This window comes from Fukomys damarensis, unplaced genomic scaffold, assembly GCF_012274545.1.
Source record: "Fukomys damarensis isolate Sample0158 unplaced genomic scaffold, DMR_v1.0_HiC HiC_scaffold_13, whole genome shotgun sequence".
NCBI lineage: Eukaryota > Metazoa > Chordata > Mammalia > Rodentia > Bathyergidae > Fukomys > Fukomys damarensis.
In genome coordinates, this window is record NW_022900925.1 from 39,585,247 (window position 1) to 39,604,328 (window position 19,082).

At 55.0% G+C, this 19,082-nt stretch overlaps 1 protein-coding gene across 1 annotated transcript in view; it reads right to left on the minus strand.

Moving 5' to 3' along the window:
* Positions 1-2,241: 2,241 nt before the first annotated feature.
* The window catches only part of Plekhm1 (pleckstrin homology and RUN domain containing M1), a 33,716-nt gene continuing 16,875 nt past the window's right edge, over positions 2,242-19,082 (minus strand). The window contains exons 5-11 of the mRNA XM_010642888.3: positions 15,590-15,848; positions 13,062-13,982; positions 10,960-11,105; positions 7,844-8,037; positions 5,380-5,443; positions 4,855-5,012; positions 2,242-4,163 (exon numbers count right to left, since the gene is read on the minus strand). Coding sequence (XP_010641190.1) covers positions 4,055-4,163; positions 4,855-5,012; positions 5,380-5,443; positions 7,844-8,037; positions 10,960-11,105; positions 13,062-13,982; positions 15,590-15,848 — 1,851 coding nt within the window. The 3' untranslated portion in view covers positions 2,242-4,054. The remainder of the gene's footprint in view (positions 4,164-4,854; positions 5,013-5,379; positions 5,444-7,843; positions 8,038-10,959; positions 11,106-13,061; positions 13,983-15,589; positions 15,849-19,082) is intronic.

Here is a 19,082-nt window from a genome sequence, read left to right on the forward strand (position 1 = left end):
TGCCCGCTGGCCTCGCTTCCACTCTTCCCGGCAGGCGCGCGCGGCTCGGCGTCCGCGCTCCCTCCTGCACAGCCTGGCCTCCGAGCTGCCCTGTTTCCTGTTCAACAATATACGAGGGAGGCACCGGCGGAGCGCCCGGCAGAACTTCCTCCCGGGCTGGGGCTGGGCTGCGGTTGCAAGAGACAATCCCCGGTGTCCCGGCTTCCTGTCCCCTCTGGGCCGTCCCGCTCGCCCCAGGAGCAGAGACGCCACCCTTTCCCCCATGCACCTCACGGGGTGGGATCCTAGGCTACATCTGTCTCCAGGGATGGGCCCGAAATGGACTTCAACCCGATTTCCCTCCGATCGCGACCCCTGATGATCGTGATTCCTGCCGTTGTAGAGGGGAGCCCCTCCAATCTGCCCAGCAGCCTCCTGGAGGCCAGGGACTCCAATGGAGTCCAGTGCCCTCCCCTTGGGGGTCTTCTCTCCGGGAATAGTCTGCCTCGGGAAAGTAGCCTAGTCCCTGTGACTTGACCCAGTTTTCACTCCAGCCATGGGCAGACCAGCCCCCGTGGACCCTTTGTCAGGGCCCCCAAGGAAGAGTGGTCCATCTACATGGGTGCTTGTGCTGAGAGGAGGGAGCCACTCCCAAGTCCCCCTGGATGCCAGACAGTGCCTGAGTAGGACCCAGGGTTTGGCTGGAACTGCATCTACACCACGCCCCTTCCCCATACTGTGGACCGAACCCAGGGGGCGCTCAACTACTGTGCTACATCCCAGCCCTTTTTTGAGATACGGTCTCCCTAAACTGTCAGGCTGTGCTAGAACCCTTGGTCTTTCCTGCCTCAGCCACTTGAGTAGTTGTGTTCCGTGGTGCCTAATACTCTTGAGACAAGGTCTAGCTATTTAGTTCAGGCTGAACTTGAACTGGCTTTGTAGCCCAGGACAGCAATGAACTCAATGATCCTCCTGCCTCAGCCTCTTGAGTGCTGGGATCACAGGTGTGCATCACTACGCCTGGCTCATAATTTCTTGAGCTACCTTTCCTCATCTCTGATTCTGGCGCTGCCCACTGGAGAGTCCACACTGTGCTGGGTACCTGTGTCTGAGGCCTGGTGGCATCTTAGGATCCGACAGAACAGACAGGCAGCTGGGCTAAGCATGGTGCCCTGCACGCTTGGTGGACTGGCTGGACAAGCCCTCCTCACCGCCTCACCCAGCGCGTCAGGCAGGTGTATGGTGGTCCTTTCCGGGGTCTGATGTGCAGTGCTGCCATATGCTAGCCTCTCGACGTTTGGGAGTGTGGCCTTAGGGTTGCATCTTTCCTCCCTGCAAGTGGGATAGTGCTGCCTTCCTCATGGCTTGCTGGGAGAACTGAATGATATAGCAAGGGCAATACGGGTAAGCATTTTATTATTTTGCAGTACCGGGGACTGAACCCAGCTATATTGTCGACCTTCCATTAAATTTTTTGAGACATGGTCTAAGTTGCCCAGGCTGGGCTTGAACTTGCGATCCTGCCTCAGCTTCAGAGTGCTGTAATTCCAGGTGTGCATGTACTATCACTACTGCTCATACTGAGGTTAGATTCGCTTCTCTAATCGTCCCATCCACCACTAGGCAGAGGGAAATTGTGCCCTCCAGGGCACTTTGCTAAGGACAGCAGGCAGCACCAGCTCTCAGCCTTGCGCCCTCCACCTAGCCTGCCTCCTCCAAGCCACTGCTCCTGGAAGAGCTGGGCTCAAGGGTGGAGAGGGAGAGCCCACTCATGGGCTGAGAGCAGTATTTAGCAGGAAGCGAATGCTCTTTTTCTGCCTCATTTTCCTGCTACCTGATTTCCCCAGGATTTTGCATTACCTTCTTTTGTCCTTGCAGGGACAGTGAAGGGCTTCTCTGGGATCTTCAGAGGAAGACAGCAGCCAAGTAAAGACCCTAAACCCACAAGGGGCTCTGCTGAACTCATTCTTCCGCCCCTTCACACTCCCTGGCTCCTCCTGGGTTCCCGTGGCTGCAGTGTCCTGGCATTTACGGGGAAATGAAGCCATGGGCAGCCAGCTTTGGCTGTCACAGTTCGAGATCCTGGAGCCCATCCCAGGGACCCGGCTCCTGGGCACGACAAGGAGGCCTGGACACCGCTGCCCATGCCTTTTCTCCCTGCCCCCCAGGGTACAAATCCCTGCCTGCGGGCTGCAATTCTCCCCACAGAGATGGACCCATAGGAGGGCCCTGAAGCCCTTGCACGGCTGATGTCTCCTCCCAGTAGCAGGGATTGAATTCCAAAGCTAGAGAGATGAGAAAGATCAGGTCTTTACTGCAAAATCAGTCAAAAGCACACAGCAGCAGTTCCTTTAATACACTGCCAAGCAATTCTCAAGGGCAGAGCCCCTCTCTCAAGTTCATTGCATACAATCCCATCTGAAGAAGTGTGGGCTTCAGTGAGGCACCCAGCAGCTCTCCGCTGGAGGTGTGGGTTAGAGTCAGTGCACCGGACTGCATGAGCAGCTTTTCAGTAAAAGGAGGGATGGGAGGAGGCCCCCAGCCAGGACTTGCTCCTGCTGCCTCCCAGGGCACCTGGGATGTACTCTCAGGCCCAAGCCCCACCCCGGGTGACTCTTGCCCACTCAAGGACCTGCGGCCTTTGTGGGAGCAGTAATGCTGTGTCTGGTGGGGAGATGGGCCCCTTCCTGCTCAGGCTTTGGTGTTCTGGGCATAGATGTTTTCACCTTTCCTCACGGGGACACATCCTGGGGACAGAGGAGCCGTGTGGCAGCCACTGCTACCTGCCTCCTCTGTTGCACAATTCCTCCAGCTCTTTGGGGTTGGGCAGGTGACTCAGCAGCCCTATCGTTCCAGGGAGGGCAGGAAAGGCTCATCTTTTCCTTCCTTCCTTCCTCCCTTTGGTGCTGGGATGGAACCTAGGCCTTGGGCATTGTAGGTGAAAGCCTTCACTGGGCCGCATCTCCACCTGAACACTCACTTCCTGACAGTGACAGGCGCATGTCCTGAGGCCTTTGACTCCAAGACAAGGCAGATGCGGGAGGCCAGAGGGGCCTACTGGTCAGGAGAGGAGGGGAAAGCAGAGCTCATGCCCATACTTTCCCCTAAGCCTCCACGGTCTGAACTTTACTTTGGGATCTGTTCAGGTTCCCTCCCTGCTCCTACGCCCCTTTCAAAAGACACCCATGCTCCAGGGAACTTTCCAGGCCCTGGCAGTGCCCCTGCTGGAGGCTGGGTGAGCCTGCAGCTTGGCAAAGCTGAGTTGCTTCTCTGCATGGCCCCATGCAGCTCAGAACAGGTCACTGCCCCCGAGTGGTGTCTGGGCACGCTTGTCCTTTTGGGGATCCATCTTTGTCTGTCCTCAAGGTCAGCCAGGTGGAGGTATGACCCTGAGAGCCGCCTGAGGTGGCCCTGGCTGTGGGCGTGCGGAGGACACGGAGCTAAGGGCGGGTGATGCCAGCCTTCCTTGAACCAGGAAAGCGCAAAGTGCTGACAGTGCTGGTTTTGAGTCATTTCCTTCCTTTTGCCAAGGCCAGCGCCCCAGACCCAGGAAGAGCAGGGGACTGACACTGAGGAGGGAGGCTTTGGTGAGGAGCAGCGGGAGGGAGCCAAGAGGTGGGACGACGGCCCTCAGGACTGACTGACCCGCCATCTGCAGCAGCTCTGCCCCAGGCCAGACTGAGGGCCTACTGCACATCTGCTCTGGGTGACAAGGCCTGGATTTCTGGGGACACTTGTTTGGGATCAAGAATAAAAAAATATTTTCTGTTGAAATATTACGGGAAGAAAAACCCACCTTAAAAAACTAGACCTTTTAATTGGGAATGTGGAATTGAACATGTCCCCGAGTCTTGTTTCCACAGTGTCAGAATGGCCCTAATGGCAGGGTCGTGACGTGAGGGGGCCGGGCCTGGTGCAGGCCTCTCCGGCCCTGGCTGGGGCATTAGAAGGGAGGATGGCGCGGGGCCAAGGGCACCACTGCCCTGGCTCCACGGGGGTCTTCCCGACGAGGGAGATGCGGTGACGCTGGTGAGACAGGAGCCTGGCTGATGGCACACCAGGCTGCCAGCCAGGTTTAGGAGAGACTGTTTTGCTCCTGGTACTTGCGCCGGCGGGCACAGCGGGGGCAGTCCTTTACCACAGCCTGGCAGCTCTGGTGGAAGACTGTCTTGCACTGGGCACACCTGAGGAGAGAGCAGCTGCTTGTACCGAGCGGGGCAGGGTGCAGCCTGGGCTCTGGCCAGAAGGCCCAGTGAGCTGTGCTCTGTTCTGCAGCCCATGCCCACACGTGGTGCCCTGTCCCGTGCTGGGAGGGCTGCTTCAGACGAGAAGACTGCGGGCCATCCACACATACTGCCCTCTGCCCCACCGCATTATTAGAACTGCTGCTTGAGTGTCCCTAAATGCTGCCTTTAAAATACCCCGGGGTACAATGAGGAAAAGAAACCAAAACAAAACTCCAGTGTAAAGGCAGCCTCAGGCCAGTCAGGCTGTGTCCTGGCTGGGCGAATCTCCTGAGACAGGGCACTGGCTCCTCTGTGGGCTGAAGGAAGACTGAGGTGAAATCTTTCCACTCAGAGGTTTCCCCTCCTGAGGAATAATGGGGTAAGAATGACCACTGCAGTGCAGAGGCTGTGCAGGTGCCTGTTTCTGGCTGGGCGGGAACCTGTTCAACCCCTCCTCCACCCATGCGCAGACTGAGGTCAGGGAGGCCCTGACTGGAGAGCCCGGGCCGCCGCTCTCTGGGTGACAAGGGTTCAGCAGTAGGGGAAGCCCGGGCCTCGGCTGCTCTGGACAGCCTCACTACCCAGCCACGGCACCGACCCATTGCCGGGACCTGGGCCAGGGTGTGAGTGCTGCGGGCGTCCCACATACCTGACTGTGGTGTCGAACTCGAAGGGGAAGATGATGTCGTGGTGGTGACAAATCTGGCAGATAAAGCCCCGCTGGGTGCACAGGTCACAGTGGTAGATGTGCTGGGAGGCGGACTCGATCAGGGCCTTGAGGAACCCTTCATACTCCCCCTCTGCAATCTGGGGGTGCAGGCCTGGCCTTAGCAGCTGTGATGCCGTGCCACACTCCTCAACTGAGGCCTGTCCTACTCCGATGCGGGCAGGGGGACAGCCAGCGCTGCACCCCAAGCTCTCTGCGGGTCATGGCATTTGTAACGGGCCCCAAACCCCTCTCCCAGACCTACTCTCCCCCGGAGGAAAGCAGGGTCCCAAACTTTCACTCCCGGCACCAGGTCTGTAGAGTATGTTTGTCAGTCCCTGTCAGGAGGCTGGGCACAGCAGGAAGCCCATTCTGTGGGGAGAAGCTGAGGCACTGCAGGTTCCTTCTTCCCGCTTCCCTTCCGGTTTCTCCAGGACTGGAGCTCTGGGGAGGGCCACACCTGCTCACCTGTTGCAGGTCAGCGACACTGAACTTGTGGGGAGACTCCAGGAGATAATGCCTGTGGCCAAGCCTGAAACAAATACAAGGGCTTCCTCAGCCAGGCTTGAGGACCAGGCCAGGCTAGGATATCTCCCTCCCCACAGCACTGCTGGCTGGCAGAGCCTCCCAGGGAAACCACGAGCTGGTGGGACTTGGGTAAGCAACAAACTCTTGGAGCCACAGGTGTCCTGAGAAATGGAGCTATTTTGGGATTAATAATTCATGTCAAGCATGTGGCACAGTGCCGAGCACACAGCACACACATGACTAGTTGACAGTACAATGCTGCTGCTGCGTGCTGACCCCAGGTACCAGAAACTGGGCTAAGAGCCTCCATGTGCTCCTCTCACCTTGTAACAATCCTGTGAAGCAAGCCCTTTGGAGAAGACAAGAAGCTTACAGAGTAAGTAACTTGCCTGAGGCCACACAGTAAATCAGTGCCGGAGATGTGGGGGGCAGGAGTCTGGTGCCAGAGACTGGATCCTCTTCCACCCCACTCCAGAAACCAGGGGAGAAATGCAGATGTGGCTACTGCCCTCTTGCAGCCCCAGGTCCAGCTGAAGGACACTTGGTCTCTGGTGTCAGTGGTATGTGAGAGGGGCCCAGATCCCATTTCAGAGATGGGGTGGGGGTGGAGGATGAGGGCTCTGGTTCCCACCACTCCCCAGCAGGCCCCGGTCACATCCGGAGGGTTGGAGAGGAAGTGCCTGCAGAAAACCCCTGGCACAGTCCTGCTGGCCTTGCTCTGTCTGTGGGCACTGTGCATCACAGGAAGCCAGGAACCTGTTCAGGATGGCCGACAGGCACATGTGCCAGGGGTGAGGACACTGCCAACTGGCCACTCTGCTCACCGTGCTGTTTTCCTCACCGAATGCTCTGCTTTCTGATTGATCACCAGGAAGGTGGGGACACACAGGGCAGCCCTGAGCAGGCAGGGAGGGGTGGGGATGGCGGGGATGGAACATTATCCCATCATCTGCCCTCTGTCCAATTCTGGAAGCCCTGGACACCGGCCAGGGCCTGGGCCTGGGCCTGCACTGGGAACCACTGTTCTCTGAGGCCTTGGAACACTGAATCAAGGCCAGATATAGGAAGTAGTGCACACCTATAATCCCAGCACTTAGGAGGCTGAAGCAGGAGGATCACAAGTTTGAGGCCAGGTTGGGCTACGTAGTGAGACCCCACCTCAAAACAAAAACAAAACATCAGAGAGAGGAAAGGAGGGACCATGAATGAGAATGAAGATGAGAGAATGAGAACACAGAAAGGCTGGAGGCCTCCAGGCTAGGTCAGCGCCATCCCTCAAGGCACACACCGTGCTGACCCGGGCCATCTGTCTGCCAAGTGATGACCTCCTCATGCGGCCCTCACCCTGACTCAGGAAGGCCACAGAAACAAAGGGTTTCCGGGCCCATGCTAGAGCTGGGAAGCTGGGCCATCGGTGAGGCTGGGGCTGGGCAGCGTGGTCTTATACCTTTTCCTCTCCTGTACCTGCTCTACACAGGACTTGTACAGGCAGAGCCTGCCCACTAGCAGGCTGGACACGCATGCAGCAAGGTCGGGGAGATGGCACCACCCCACCGGAGCCCACTGGGGGTCCTGGTCTGCACAGGTCTGCAACCCCTGCAGACCCTGGGGCAGGTGACAGCCCAAGACATTCTACCACCTCGAAGAGCAGGAGGCCATGGCATCTCAGAAAGGGAAGGACAAGCCAGCCTACCCAAAACGAGAGGCCCAGGCGAGCCGACACAGCATCTTCCAATCAGCCCAAGGGAGGAAGGTAAGTGCTGCAGGCCCAGGGGCTGCTCTCCCCTCCCCCAGCCCCATGGAGCACAGCTGATGTGGCTGACCAGGACCAGCACTGCAGAGGTGAAGCCAGGGCACCTGCAATGGGCCCTGCTGGCTTCCAAGCCCATCCTCCAGCCCAGCCTCACCTCCCACCAAGTACCAAGGAGCTTCTGCACCATCCTTCCAGGAGGGTGCTGCCAGGACAGCGGCACGCAGCAGGCACAGGGAGGAGACGGGAAGCACAGCCTCCTGGGTCTGCTGCTCACCACACTTCCACCCCGGCCAAGGTCCTCCCTGAGCCTTCTCCCTGCCTTTTCTGGCTCCTCCTCACTTGCATGCCTCACCTTGGTGGCTGCCTCCTCCAGGAAGCCCCCTAGCCTGTACCACCTTCGTCTGCTCAACAGTCTCCCTCTGCACTTCCAGCGCCTTCTTCCTTCCTCTGGCTGAGGTTGCGCACCACACTCCAGAAGTCAGAACCCGCACCTGCCCTGCTGAGCGTGAGACCCAAACACAACCCCGCCTGCCGCTTGGTGCTCGGTCGTTCCCAGTAGATACTGAATGAACTGAATGTGTACACGAGTCCCCCAAGCTGTGGTCATTCCACAAGCCTGGTGGGGAGTCCCCCACCTACCCACGCTCTCACCTCTTGCTCAGCTCCTGGAGGGCTCCGCTGCGACACAGGCCCAGGTAATCCCCCAGGAGCTTCAGCTGCTCCCGGCTCTGGCTGATGAGGCGCATCCGATCCACGTGCTCGTACAGCGAGGGGTTCACCAGCTGAAGGTTGATGAGGGGCTGTGCCTGGATCTGCACCAGGAACCTCAGGGCCTGCCGGCAGACCTGGGGCCCGAGGGAAGGAGGCTGCTCAGCTATCACCTCTGGGTACACTGGCCCCAGCCCCATAGCCACCTCCTCCATTTTACACAACTGGGAAATGAATTCGGAGATAAGGAGGCCTCTTGGCCAAGGTCTTACAGCTCAGAGGGTTCAGCTGAGATCCGACCCGGGGCTGCTAACAGCCCCCGCTGATGCCTCTCCTGACCTTGCTGAGACAGAGGTGGCTCCATCCAGGGCCCCGCCCTTGGGCTCTGCAGACCCTTCCTGTCCTCCTCTTCTTTTCCCTCCTGGAGGAAGCGGGCTCTCCTTGGTGGGCCCAACTCAGCAGCCAACGGCCTCGTCCAGGCCCAGGAAGCCAAAGTACCTCACCAGGTTCTCTTGCCAGCAGCAACCAGCAGGACTCCCCTGTGACTCAAGCGAAGGGATCGATCCTAGCCCCTCCCCACTGAATAGAGGGGTGCTGACGCTCTCACACCAGTGCCGACAGCTGTGTATCTATGCCGTGCACAACACTGGGCTGGGATCGTGCCCACATGCTTCCCTTATCTCAGGGCAGCTCACACAGGAAGGTGGCAGCATCCCCATTTGATACATGAGGAAACAGGCTCAGAGATGCTCAAGTGGTTTCTCCAGCCCACGTGGGTGTGGAGCCCTGCGTTGCGCTGCAGTGTGGTCTCTGAACACCGGGAACTCTCCTCCCTTGTGGTCTCCCGAGAGCGTGCAAAGGAGCTGAGGTTTACCAGGGGAACACGCAAGCTCCTCCCCTTTGTCCTCGGCACTGGGCCTGCATGCAGCTCGTCTTCAGTAACTGTGAGCTGCCGTGTGACTCCTATGGCCCCGCCACCCCCAAGAGTCCGGGAAAGTCATGGAGACTTGTCCCTGTTCTGGGGTCCAGCGAGTCCTCTGGCCTCTGGTCTCAAACTCCACAGCATCTCTCACCTCCTCCACTGTGGACATCTCCTCTTCCTCAGACCCTAAAGCCCTGAGGTGGGAGCCTCTGGCTGGGGGCAGCTCAGCAGGCAAGTGAGGTCTTCAGTCCCCGCCCCAGCTCTTTCCTGCTGTACCTGATTCAGTGCTTCTTCCAGCCCTAGGAAGCTGAAGAGCAGACCAAGGTTCTCTCCCAGGAGCAACCATCAGGGCTCCCCTGAGGCTCTGGGTGAGGCCCAAGTTAAATGACACACAGGACGGGCTGCAGGTGGGCAAAGGCTTCACATTCCTAGGGACTGGTTCCACTCTGGCCACGGAGGAGACAGACAAAAGCTCCACCTCAGGCTGGGCTGACATCCTGCCAGGACCAGCTGGGCCTCAGCACAAGTGGGTCAAGCCAGAACAGCCATGGTGCTGTCTCTCCCAGGCCAGTGACCTTTAAGGGAGGGCCGGATACTGTCTGATCTTAGGAAAGCACCGTGGATTTCCTAGTTAGGAAACAGGTGAGGACAAAGACTCCAGCAATCAGTGAAGAGATGGATGAGCAGAAGCATCAGGCCTTGTAAGGAGGGTAAGTGCTTCATAGTGAAAGGGTTTTTGAGGGCTAATTTTCTCTGTGTGCTAATGTAAATATTTAGAACTGAGGGCAGAGGTGGGGACAAGATAAACAATGCAATAGCCACTGTGAAGCTGACTTTGGGTTTCCCACTGATGGAGAAGCTTTCCCGTATTTCAGGGACACTGCCACAGGCCAAGACTGCACACATGGCCTATGCCTCCAATGAAGCAAGCAGCTTCTCCCATGTCTCAGGGCTGCTGACATGGAAGTCTGAGCCTCCAGGAGAGCCAAGTATGTTCCTGAGGCAGACCCCGATGGGTGAACGGCGTGACTGGCTGGGGTGGGCCCTGCTGGAAGCAGCGCTCTCAGGGAGGAGCATTCCTGCCACACCCATCCTCACAGTGTCAGGCATCCCAGTGGGGACAAGGAAACCCAGCTAATTCGCTCGTGGTACCACAGCTAGAAAGCTGGCTCAGCTCAGCTACAGAAAGGGAACTTCCGAGAGGTCTTGTTCAGAAGAGTCAGGTAGACGTAAGAAAGTACACGAGACGTGGTGTGAAGTGAGCACACGGACTGAGCGGGATGAGTCCAGCATGACCCCCAACTTCGCAGTGAGTGGACACACATACAAATAAACGCACAGAATGGCTGTGCCCCAGAAATGTCGAGTGATGCTCTCTGAGCTATGACACAAAATTAAATTTTGTTTTGTTTTGTTTTTTGAGACAAGGTCTCACTACGTAGTTTAGGCTGAACTTGAACTCACTCTGTAGCCCAGGCTGGCCTTGAATTTGAGGCAATCCTGCCTCAGCCTCCTGAGCGCTGGGATTACAGGTATGTGCCACCATGTCCAGCTGACAAAATTCTGATCTGTCTTTGATCACGTACTGTCTTAATAATGGATGGAGCCCCAGAAAAAAATGCTCCTAGACATGAAAAAAGTAAGGCCATGCAGGGCCTGCAGAGAACTACAGTCAGCTGGGTCTCGGAGGGCTGACAAAGCCAATGGGTGTAGCCAACCAGCTGGTCATCCTGTCCACCCACCCACCACCCAGCCAGCTCTCCACCCACCACCATCTATCATTTACCCACTACCCCATCCATCCATCAACATCAAATCTATCGTATCCTAATCGTCCTTATACTCACCTACGCACCTACCTACCTAGCTACCTGCTAGCTACTAGGGCCTGAAACAGTTCTGTCACTGTGGGAGCTGCAGAGAACCAACCTCCAAAACTCCACTTGGGGACCAAAGCACGTGTTCAGAGCTCTGCTCTGGACTTGGGTAGTCATCTAGCTTTTCTCTTGGTCACTGAACCAGGACCCTGGCTTTCTTCTAGCCAAACTCCCCCAGACAAAGAGCAGTAGCAGAAGGGAGAACACTGCTGGGTTACTTAGCACCTTACGTGGTCACAACAGGTTGCCTGCAGACTTACCGGACGCTTGGTGAGGTCCCAGTTGTGGATGATCCTGGCTGGAATCACTGAGGCGTCGTCCTGGTGGCAGATGTCACAGTAATAGAGGCCAGAGAAGGCACAGAGCTTGGGCTGTACAAAGGAGAAGCCAATCTGCCGGGAGCAGCCTGGGGAGGAGGTGGTGGGTGGATGGGAGGCAAAGGCCAGAGTCAGCTCAGAGTATAACAGCAGCTACCCTGACAGGAAGGCCCTGCTAGTTTGTATTCTTTGAAAGTACAAAGGTAAAAACCATCACTTGTACTTCCAGAATTAATACTATTAACTGCAACTGTACACTGCAAGAGTCACTGCTGCCATTTTACAGATGAGGAACTGATGCCCAGAGACTGAGAAGTCTTTTTGGTCACCTCGGGACTTGGCTGGCTGGAAGTCCCATTCTCATCATTGTACCTGGAAGCCTCTGTCCCAAGAATCTACTCCCTGCTCCCCAGTGCTTTTCGTTCATCCCTCCACGGGGGCCTGGAGATGGAAATAACCAAGTGTGGGCCTGGGTGAGCGGTGGCCGTGCCACAGGAAGTCAGCGAGGGCACAGCAGCCTGGACACTGTCCGGAGCCACCTGACAGCGGGCACTCTCTACAGCAGGGGCAGTGGGAAGGGATAACCCAGGGCAGAGCGCCGAGGCCCAGCTGAAGCCTCGACCCACGCCCTGCTTCCCCCCAGAGAAGAGGGAAACATTCTTTTGGCTTTGAGATCAACCGCCTCATCCTGACATGCACCTAAGCTTCTCAAGGTTCCATTTCAGCAGCTGTAAAACTCAGCTACTTTTAGCTGTTTTTCAGGGTTATCACAAAGGATAAATTCGGGCTCAGGGAGTAGCTCAGTGGGAAGCATCCGCCCAGCATTTGTGAAATGTGTGCTGTATCGCCAGGATAATCTAAACAAAAACAATAAAACAGAGACAAACTGCAAAGGCAAAGCACATAGCAGTGAGGATTTTCTGGCACCCTGTACCTGAATGACAACAAAGATGTCAGTGGTTGGTGTCTGCTTGGCCTTTTACGGAAAAACTGCAGGGTGGAAATGAAGCCTGAACTCCCTGGTTTCACCGCACCTGCTGGCAGGGTGGCAGGGCTCAAGGAGAGGACCGTGCAGCCCTACGGCCCTCACACCCAAAGGCAGGGCCTACCTCACCCACACTGTTGCAGGAGACCCTGCTCTGCTGGCTTCTCCTGTCCTGACACCTGAAGCAGGCTTCACGCAGTCCCACAGGCTCCACTCCACCAGGACCGCTCTGAAGCCGTGGTTCGGCCTCTCTGCTTCTGTAGTAGGCAGTGGGCATCCCCCCCCCCGGCTGCAGGGAAGGCAGATACCACTGGGGCACAGCCTGGGCAAGGGGAGACCCTCTGGGGTCCTGCCTGAGAGCACAGGCTCGGCCTGGCTGGCCGTGTAGCCTGCTCTGCCACTTACTGGCTGTGAAGTCTGAGGCAAGAGCTTCTCAGCTGGGAGCCTTAAGCTTCCTCACCTATAGAGACGACAGCAGCTCCCATCTCTACGGGCCATCGTGCAAGACAAATGAGATAATCCAAATACAGTACTGACCCTGTGCTGCTCGTGAAAGTGATTCCACGATGACCGCTCTGTAGCAGAGGTACTGACAGAAAGCGCTAGTCGCCATATATTATTAAGGAGAAAAAAAACAAGTCGCAAAACTATATGGATGTATGCTGCCTAAGACAGTGGCCGTGAGCGATAGGTAACCCTTTATATTTAAATAAAATTTAAATGAAAATACAGTTTCTTGGCCACACGGGCCACACTTTCTGCACTGTGTTCATTGTTGCTGAGCTGGACAGCACAGACCTAGAAAACCTCCATCATCAGTGAACATTCCAATGGACGGCACTGAACAGCACAGCTTGCGAAAGCAAGCCAGAATCTATTTTGGGAAGAACCCCAACGCCTCTGCTGTGAAAGAACAGCCATGAGGATGCAGGAGGGGCAGAAGGCGCAGAAAGCAGAGCTGCCACCTACAGGCCCACCCTGAGGGAGCTGGAGAGGGAGGCTGGGGTGCCCGCGGGTGGGACCTTTGGCTGTGGGATAGGTGGTGGGTGTCGGCGGGCACCTGCACAGAAGCAGCCCTGGGAGTCCAGGCCTTTCTCGGTGGGGATGGCCACCAGGTACTGCAGGAGGAAGCCGTTCTCCCGGGTGGCAAACTTCAGCACTTCCTGACAGCTTTCGTCCAGACTCCCTCCAAGTGTCACGGCCTCCTCAGCCATCTCCAAGTACGACGCCAGGACCTTGCGAACCACGTCCCTCCACAGGGTGGCCTCCTCGGCGTTCCCGGCCTGCAGCTTCAGGACGGCCTTGGCTGTGACGATTTTGAAGAAGGCCGGGCCCCCGAGGCTCGTGTCCGGCAGGACGTCTCGGATCGTCTGCACTCCGTGGCTGTCACTGAGCATCTTCTCGTTATTCCTCACGCGGAAGCACTTCAGAGAATCCAAGGACAGGGAAAAAATACAGGGCATCCAGGTCCTGTCTGCATACAGGTACAGAAGAGACTCTTTGATGGCATCTGGCTCCGGAACCTGGGCCGACATCCAGGCACACTGCCAGTTCTGGGGGACGGCTGACTCTGGGAGCGGGGCTGAGCCGGAGGGCTGGCCACCAGGGGGAGCCTCAGCCGGGCCTTCGGGCCGATCTGGATCCTGGATGCTCACCCACTCGTCTTCCTGCTGCGGCCGGACCTTCTGCAGAGCCTCCCGCACCCGATCCAGCCAGTCCTCAGCCTCATCTTGGGAGGAGGCCCGCAGGGCCAACTTCTTGCTGGAGAAGACCAGCTCGAAGCGGCCATCGCTGTGGGCTGGCCCGACTGCCTCACAGCGCAGGAGGGAGCAGCTCTCCACACAGGTGCGCTCCTCAGCGCTCAGGTAGAGTCGGAGCTCCATTGGGGACAGCTCGCAGAAGAGCTCCTTCCAGATGCCCATGGCTCCCCGCCGTGACACTGTGCCCAGCTTTAGGAGGCCCCGGAACGGGTTGGACAGCCCTGGAGGCAGAAAGAGGCAGGTCAGTATGTGGGCCTCGTCCTTTAGCTCCCTCGCCGCCTTTGGTGCCCAATGTCCCGGGGGTGGACACAGTGGGCCACAGGGATGCCAAGCAGGACTTCACAAGCCAGATGGGCATACCTAGGGAGGCAGCCTCCCTGCCTCTGTGCCTGGCCGCTGACGCTGCTTCCTAGCGTCACTGGAGGACGGATGCACTCGGCAGAGTCCCTCCACACAGTCCTCTCACCGTCCCCCTCCAGCACCCGCGTCTGCACCCCCTTCCCACACCAGAGTGCATGGACCTCCCAGCCCCTGCCCGCTCGAGGCCATCTCTCCAGCAATCCCCCCCTGTGCCATCTACTCCCTTCTTAGGCACACAAACACGCTGCACTTCAGCCCACTTTAGATTTCCTCTAATCTGGACGCCCGTCTTCAGTCCCACTCATCTCTTGGTCCCTTCTACAGAGAAGCGGCATGAGGAAGTACCAACACCTGTCCTCGGTTTCGCGGCTCCTATTCCTTCTTGAACTCGCCTAAATCTGGCTTTCGTTCCCTTGTTCCACGGATTCTGGGGAGGGCACTAAGGCATCCCTTGGCCAAACGCGAAGGCCTTCCTGGAGCGCTCTTCTCTTCTGTCTTTCCTATTAGAAAGCACATCCCACAGAGGTAGGGAACTACTCTGCTGCCTGTTGTGTCTCCAGGACCTGTAACTGGGCTGGGCACATCACAAACACTCAGAAACTACCGAGGAACGCGTGGGCGGCGGATGCCAATGTGCCACACAACGCTCCAGCTCCCTCCTCCCCAGAGGCTGGAAACAACTGTGCGGGATTTTCCTATACCTCAGGGCGCCTGACGGCCAAGCACACACTCTCCACATGGTTACACACCACAGCCGTGGGCTGAGCGATGAACCCAGAGGAAGCTGCATGGAGACCAGAGCTTTGCCTACATTCCCAGACTAGGGCCACGAACCCTCTGCTGTATCACGGCACACAGAAAACGAGGAGAGGAGGATCCGTGTTTGGACACACTTGTGTTGATTTAAAAGAAAACTCATTTGGAGGCAACGCAAACATTAGGTCACAACTATTTAATGCTTTCTGGACTTTCACAGTGTGTAGAAATCAAGCTAGCTTCACTCTACATAGCACAGGAAAGACAGAAAACCAAGAGCAGGTCAGATAAACCCTACCAGAGTTTTAAACGAATAGAGATAAATACCTTTGGAAGGAGCTGCTAGACACCTGGGCAGGGTTTGCTTTGAGCCTGAATCAAGACTTCTGTGTCATCCTAAATTTTACAGCCTAACTCCAGGGGGAATACTTCCATTTCAGTAATGAAGTATCTTTATTCTCCTCTGGCAGCTTTGGACACTTTTTTTAAATAAGATTTTTAGGGAACAATGTAGCAATTCTCTGAATTACTGAGCACGAGTGCACTGGACGTATTACATTTCAGGACAGTGGTGGCGAACCCCTGGCACCCATGCTGCAGCGGGCTGTCTGCATCACTGAAAGCTCTAAAAGGTAGCTCCTGCTGGGTAAAGGCAAAGAGGACTTTTTGAAAAGCATGGTCCTTGCAGAGGGGACCCTGTGGAGCCACCTACCCATCTGCCGCCGGTGTACCACACAGAAGTTCTTGTGCTCCTGCACAGGGGCTTCCCTGGCATTCCTATGTCCTGGGGAAGACACAGACATCTTGTTCAGGGCTCCCAGGGAGCAGTTCTTTCTCGGTCCTTGAGAGCAGTGCCTGTGGAGAGCAGCCCTCGGCTCCGGGGGTCGTCTAGAAGCAACTGTAGCACTGTTGGGAGTGGGCTCCTGGGGAGGCCGATAGAAGTCATCTTCGGAGATCCAGCTCTTGCTTTTCTAGAAAGAAAGATGATAAAGGCAGCCTGCTTTTAACTTTTTAAAAAGATCTTTAATTGTGATTCACTTACCATAGCATTGTTTTAAAGAGTGGGTGTATGAACAGTTTTGGTCTCCTCACGGAACTATACAACCACCATAGTTGAAGTTCACAGTATTTTCATCCCCCAAAACCTCACATCCACTGGGAATTCCCTCCGTTTCTCCAAGACCACTTTGGATCTAGGCAGCTGCCTAGTTTTCTATCTCTGCAGATTTGTACTTTTTATAATATGTGATCTTTTGTGACTGACATTCCTTCCAGCATAGTGTTTTCAAGGTTCACCCATGGTGCAAAAATGTATCAGCACGCATTTCTTTTTACTGCCAAATAACTGTGTGAACACATAAGATTTTATTTATCTTTCCATCAGTTGATGGACATTTGGGTTGTTTTCACTTTTTGGTTGTAGTGAGTATCTATGAACAAGTTTTTGTGTGGACTTGTTTTCCTGTCTATGTGCACATACCTGGGAGTGGAGCTATGGGATATGGGATAAAGGTGACTCTGCGTTTCCCTTTTTTTTTTTTTTTTTTTTGGTACCAGAGATCGAACTCAGGTCCTTGTATTTGCAAGGCAGGCAGCAGAACCACTGAGCTAAATCCCTGACCTCTCCTTTCTTTTTTTGGGGGTACTGGGGATTGAACTTAGGACCTTGTGCTTACGAGGCAGGCGCAGTACCACTGAGCTAAATCCTGGGCCCCGTGTTTCCTTTCTTGAGGAACTGCTAGACTGTTTTCTAAGGTGCCCATACCATTTTACATTCTCCCGAGTAATGCACTATTCTGTCTTCTGATTCTAGTCTTCCTGATGAGTGGGAAGTGCTATCCTGTTGTGGCTTTAATGTGCATTTCCCTAATGTCTGATGACACATCTTTTCAGCTTATTGGTTATTAGTACACACATTGACTTGAGAAAAATCTATTTGTATCCACAATTTTGGGTTATCTTTTAGTTGTTAAGGGCTGAATCATGCTCTCTAAAGATTCTGGGTACCTCACTTAGAAATAGAGCCCTTGCATATGTATTTAATTAAGATGAGAGCCTTTAGGAGTAGGGTGAGCTCTTAATGCAATACGACTCACATTCTTGTACAAAGAGAAGGAAACACATGCATACGTGTGCGCACAGACAGAATACCTGACAATAGCTACTTAAAGGAGGAGAGGTTTATTTTAGCTCATGGTTTCAGAATTTAAGTCCAGGTTTGGCAAGCTTAAACACAGAAACATGGTGGAAGGGCCTGGGTGGAAGAAACTTGCTCATGGCATAGTGACCAGGAAACAGAATAGAAGGAGGAGCTTCAAGGAGCTGGGGAGGGAGATCGTCCCTTCCAGGTCGCACCCCTGTGAGCAAACTCTACTGGCCAGACCCCCATTTCCCCACAGTAAGTCAGGTATGTCGCCCCCATGATTTAATCATTTCTAAAAGTCTCCCCATCAGCACAAGACCTTTGGGGGCCCTTCTTAATCCAAATACAAGAATAAAACAGCAAGGGAGAACTCAAGTGATGGTGGAGGGAGGGGCTAGAGTGATGCAGATACAAGCCACAGAATGCTGAGGTTTTCCAGCAACCAGAAGTGAGGAGAAAGGCACGGCACAGATTCTTCCTTAGAATTTCCAGATGGAGCCCACCCTGCTCTGAGGAGGAGGGGGACAAGTGCTTGCTCTGCCCAGGGAGCTTCGAGGAGGGCAGATGCCGCTCAGTGGGCAGGGGTGGGGCTCTGTCACCAACATGTGACAGTTCTGTCCCAACAGGCCTGTGCCCCTGGCGGACGTGTGTCTGAGACTGCACAGCAGAGGCCAGGTCCTAGGCAGGGGTGAGCTCGGCGTGGCCAAGGCCTCCACCCCAGTGTCTATGGCCATCAAAGAGTAAGTTTCTGCTGTTTTAACCTGTTTATGATACGCAGTCTTGGCTGCCTTAGGGAGCTACAAGGTGTAAAGGGTCTTTGCATATTACAGGTACTGGGCCCTTTTGGTATGCAACTTGCTAATAGAGTAGTCTCTATCATCCTCTGAAGCACAAGTTTAATTTTTGTTTGTGTTTTTGTTTTTGTGGTCCTGGGGATCGAACTCAAGACCTTGTGCTTGTGAGGCAGGCATGGTGCTGGTGCCACTGAGCTAAATCCCTGGCCCCAAGTTCAAAAAATTTTTTTTTCATTAAGTTTATTGGTACTTTTTAGGTAAACAGTACAATTACATTCATCACTGGGATCTTGTACCTTTACATGATGTATCTTGGTTCTTGTTTTTCACCCATATTCCTGCCCTCCCTTCTCTATTTACAAAGACTTTGTTTCCATTTTTTTCCTTTTCTCATATTTTTTTCTCCAGAGTTCCATTTCGATGAAGCACAATTTATCTATTTTTATTTTTTTGTCTGTGCTCCTGGTGTTGTATCAATAAACCACTGCCACAGCCATCACCACAAAAATTTACTCCTGTTTTCTGGTAAGAAGTTTGTACTTCTGGCCCTCATATTTAGGCCTACGGCTCATTTTAAGCATGTTTCGGGGTAGGTGTGAGGAAGGGGTGCACCTCTATTCTTTTGCAGGTGGGTATCCACAGTCCCCTGTCCCGGTTAGCGGGGTTTGTTATTAGTAGGGCTCGAGGAGGGGAATATTTGGATTGGGAATGGGAATGGTGTAGGAAGATAAGAATCAAATAGAGTTTTTTTAGTGGTCAAAAGTTGACAATTTTTATTTCTCACATAGTAGCTTTTATGTAGGCAGGGATGAGTAGGGACTTTCCCGGTTGTTAGGTTATTTAATCTAGGCTGGTCTAGCTAGATAAGGTAGGGCATGGCCAGAATGTCGCTGGGAGGGGTTAGGATGTCCCCGGAAGGGTGTAAAGTTCCTATCAGGGGCACAGACACACACAAGGTGGAGGGGCACACACGGAGGGTGGAGGCGCACATAGGTCTTGGTCTCCAATATCCCCATATTGGGTATTTCTACCCTGCTGGAAGGGTTTGAGGACGCAGTGGCAGGCAGGGCTAGGTCCTCGCCGGCTGCCTCTGCTCCCCGCTTTGCTCTGCTCTGACCCTCAAGTAGCTCACTGACAGGGGAAGCAGGGGAGGCTTGGGGTCAGTCGGCTTGTGGGAACGGACTCCAGTTCATTTCTTTCCCCACTATCTTACTACTGTCTTTCCGTACCTAAACATGGAAGAGTAGAGGCACGGAAGCTGGCTGGGC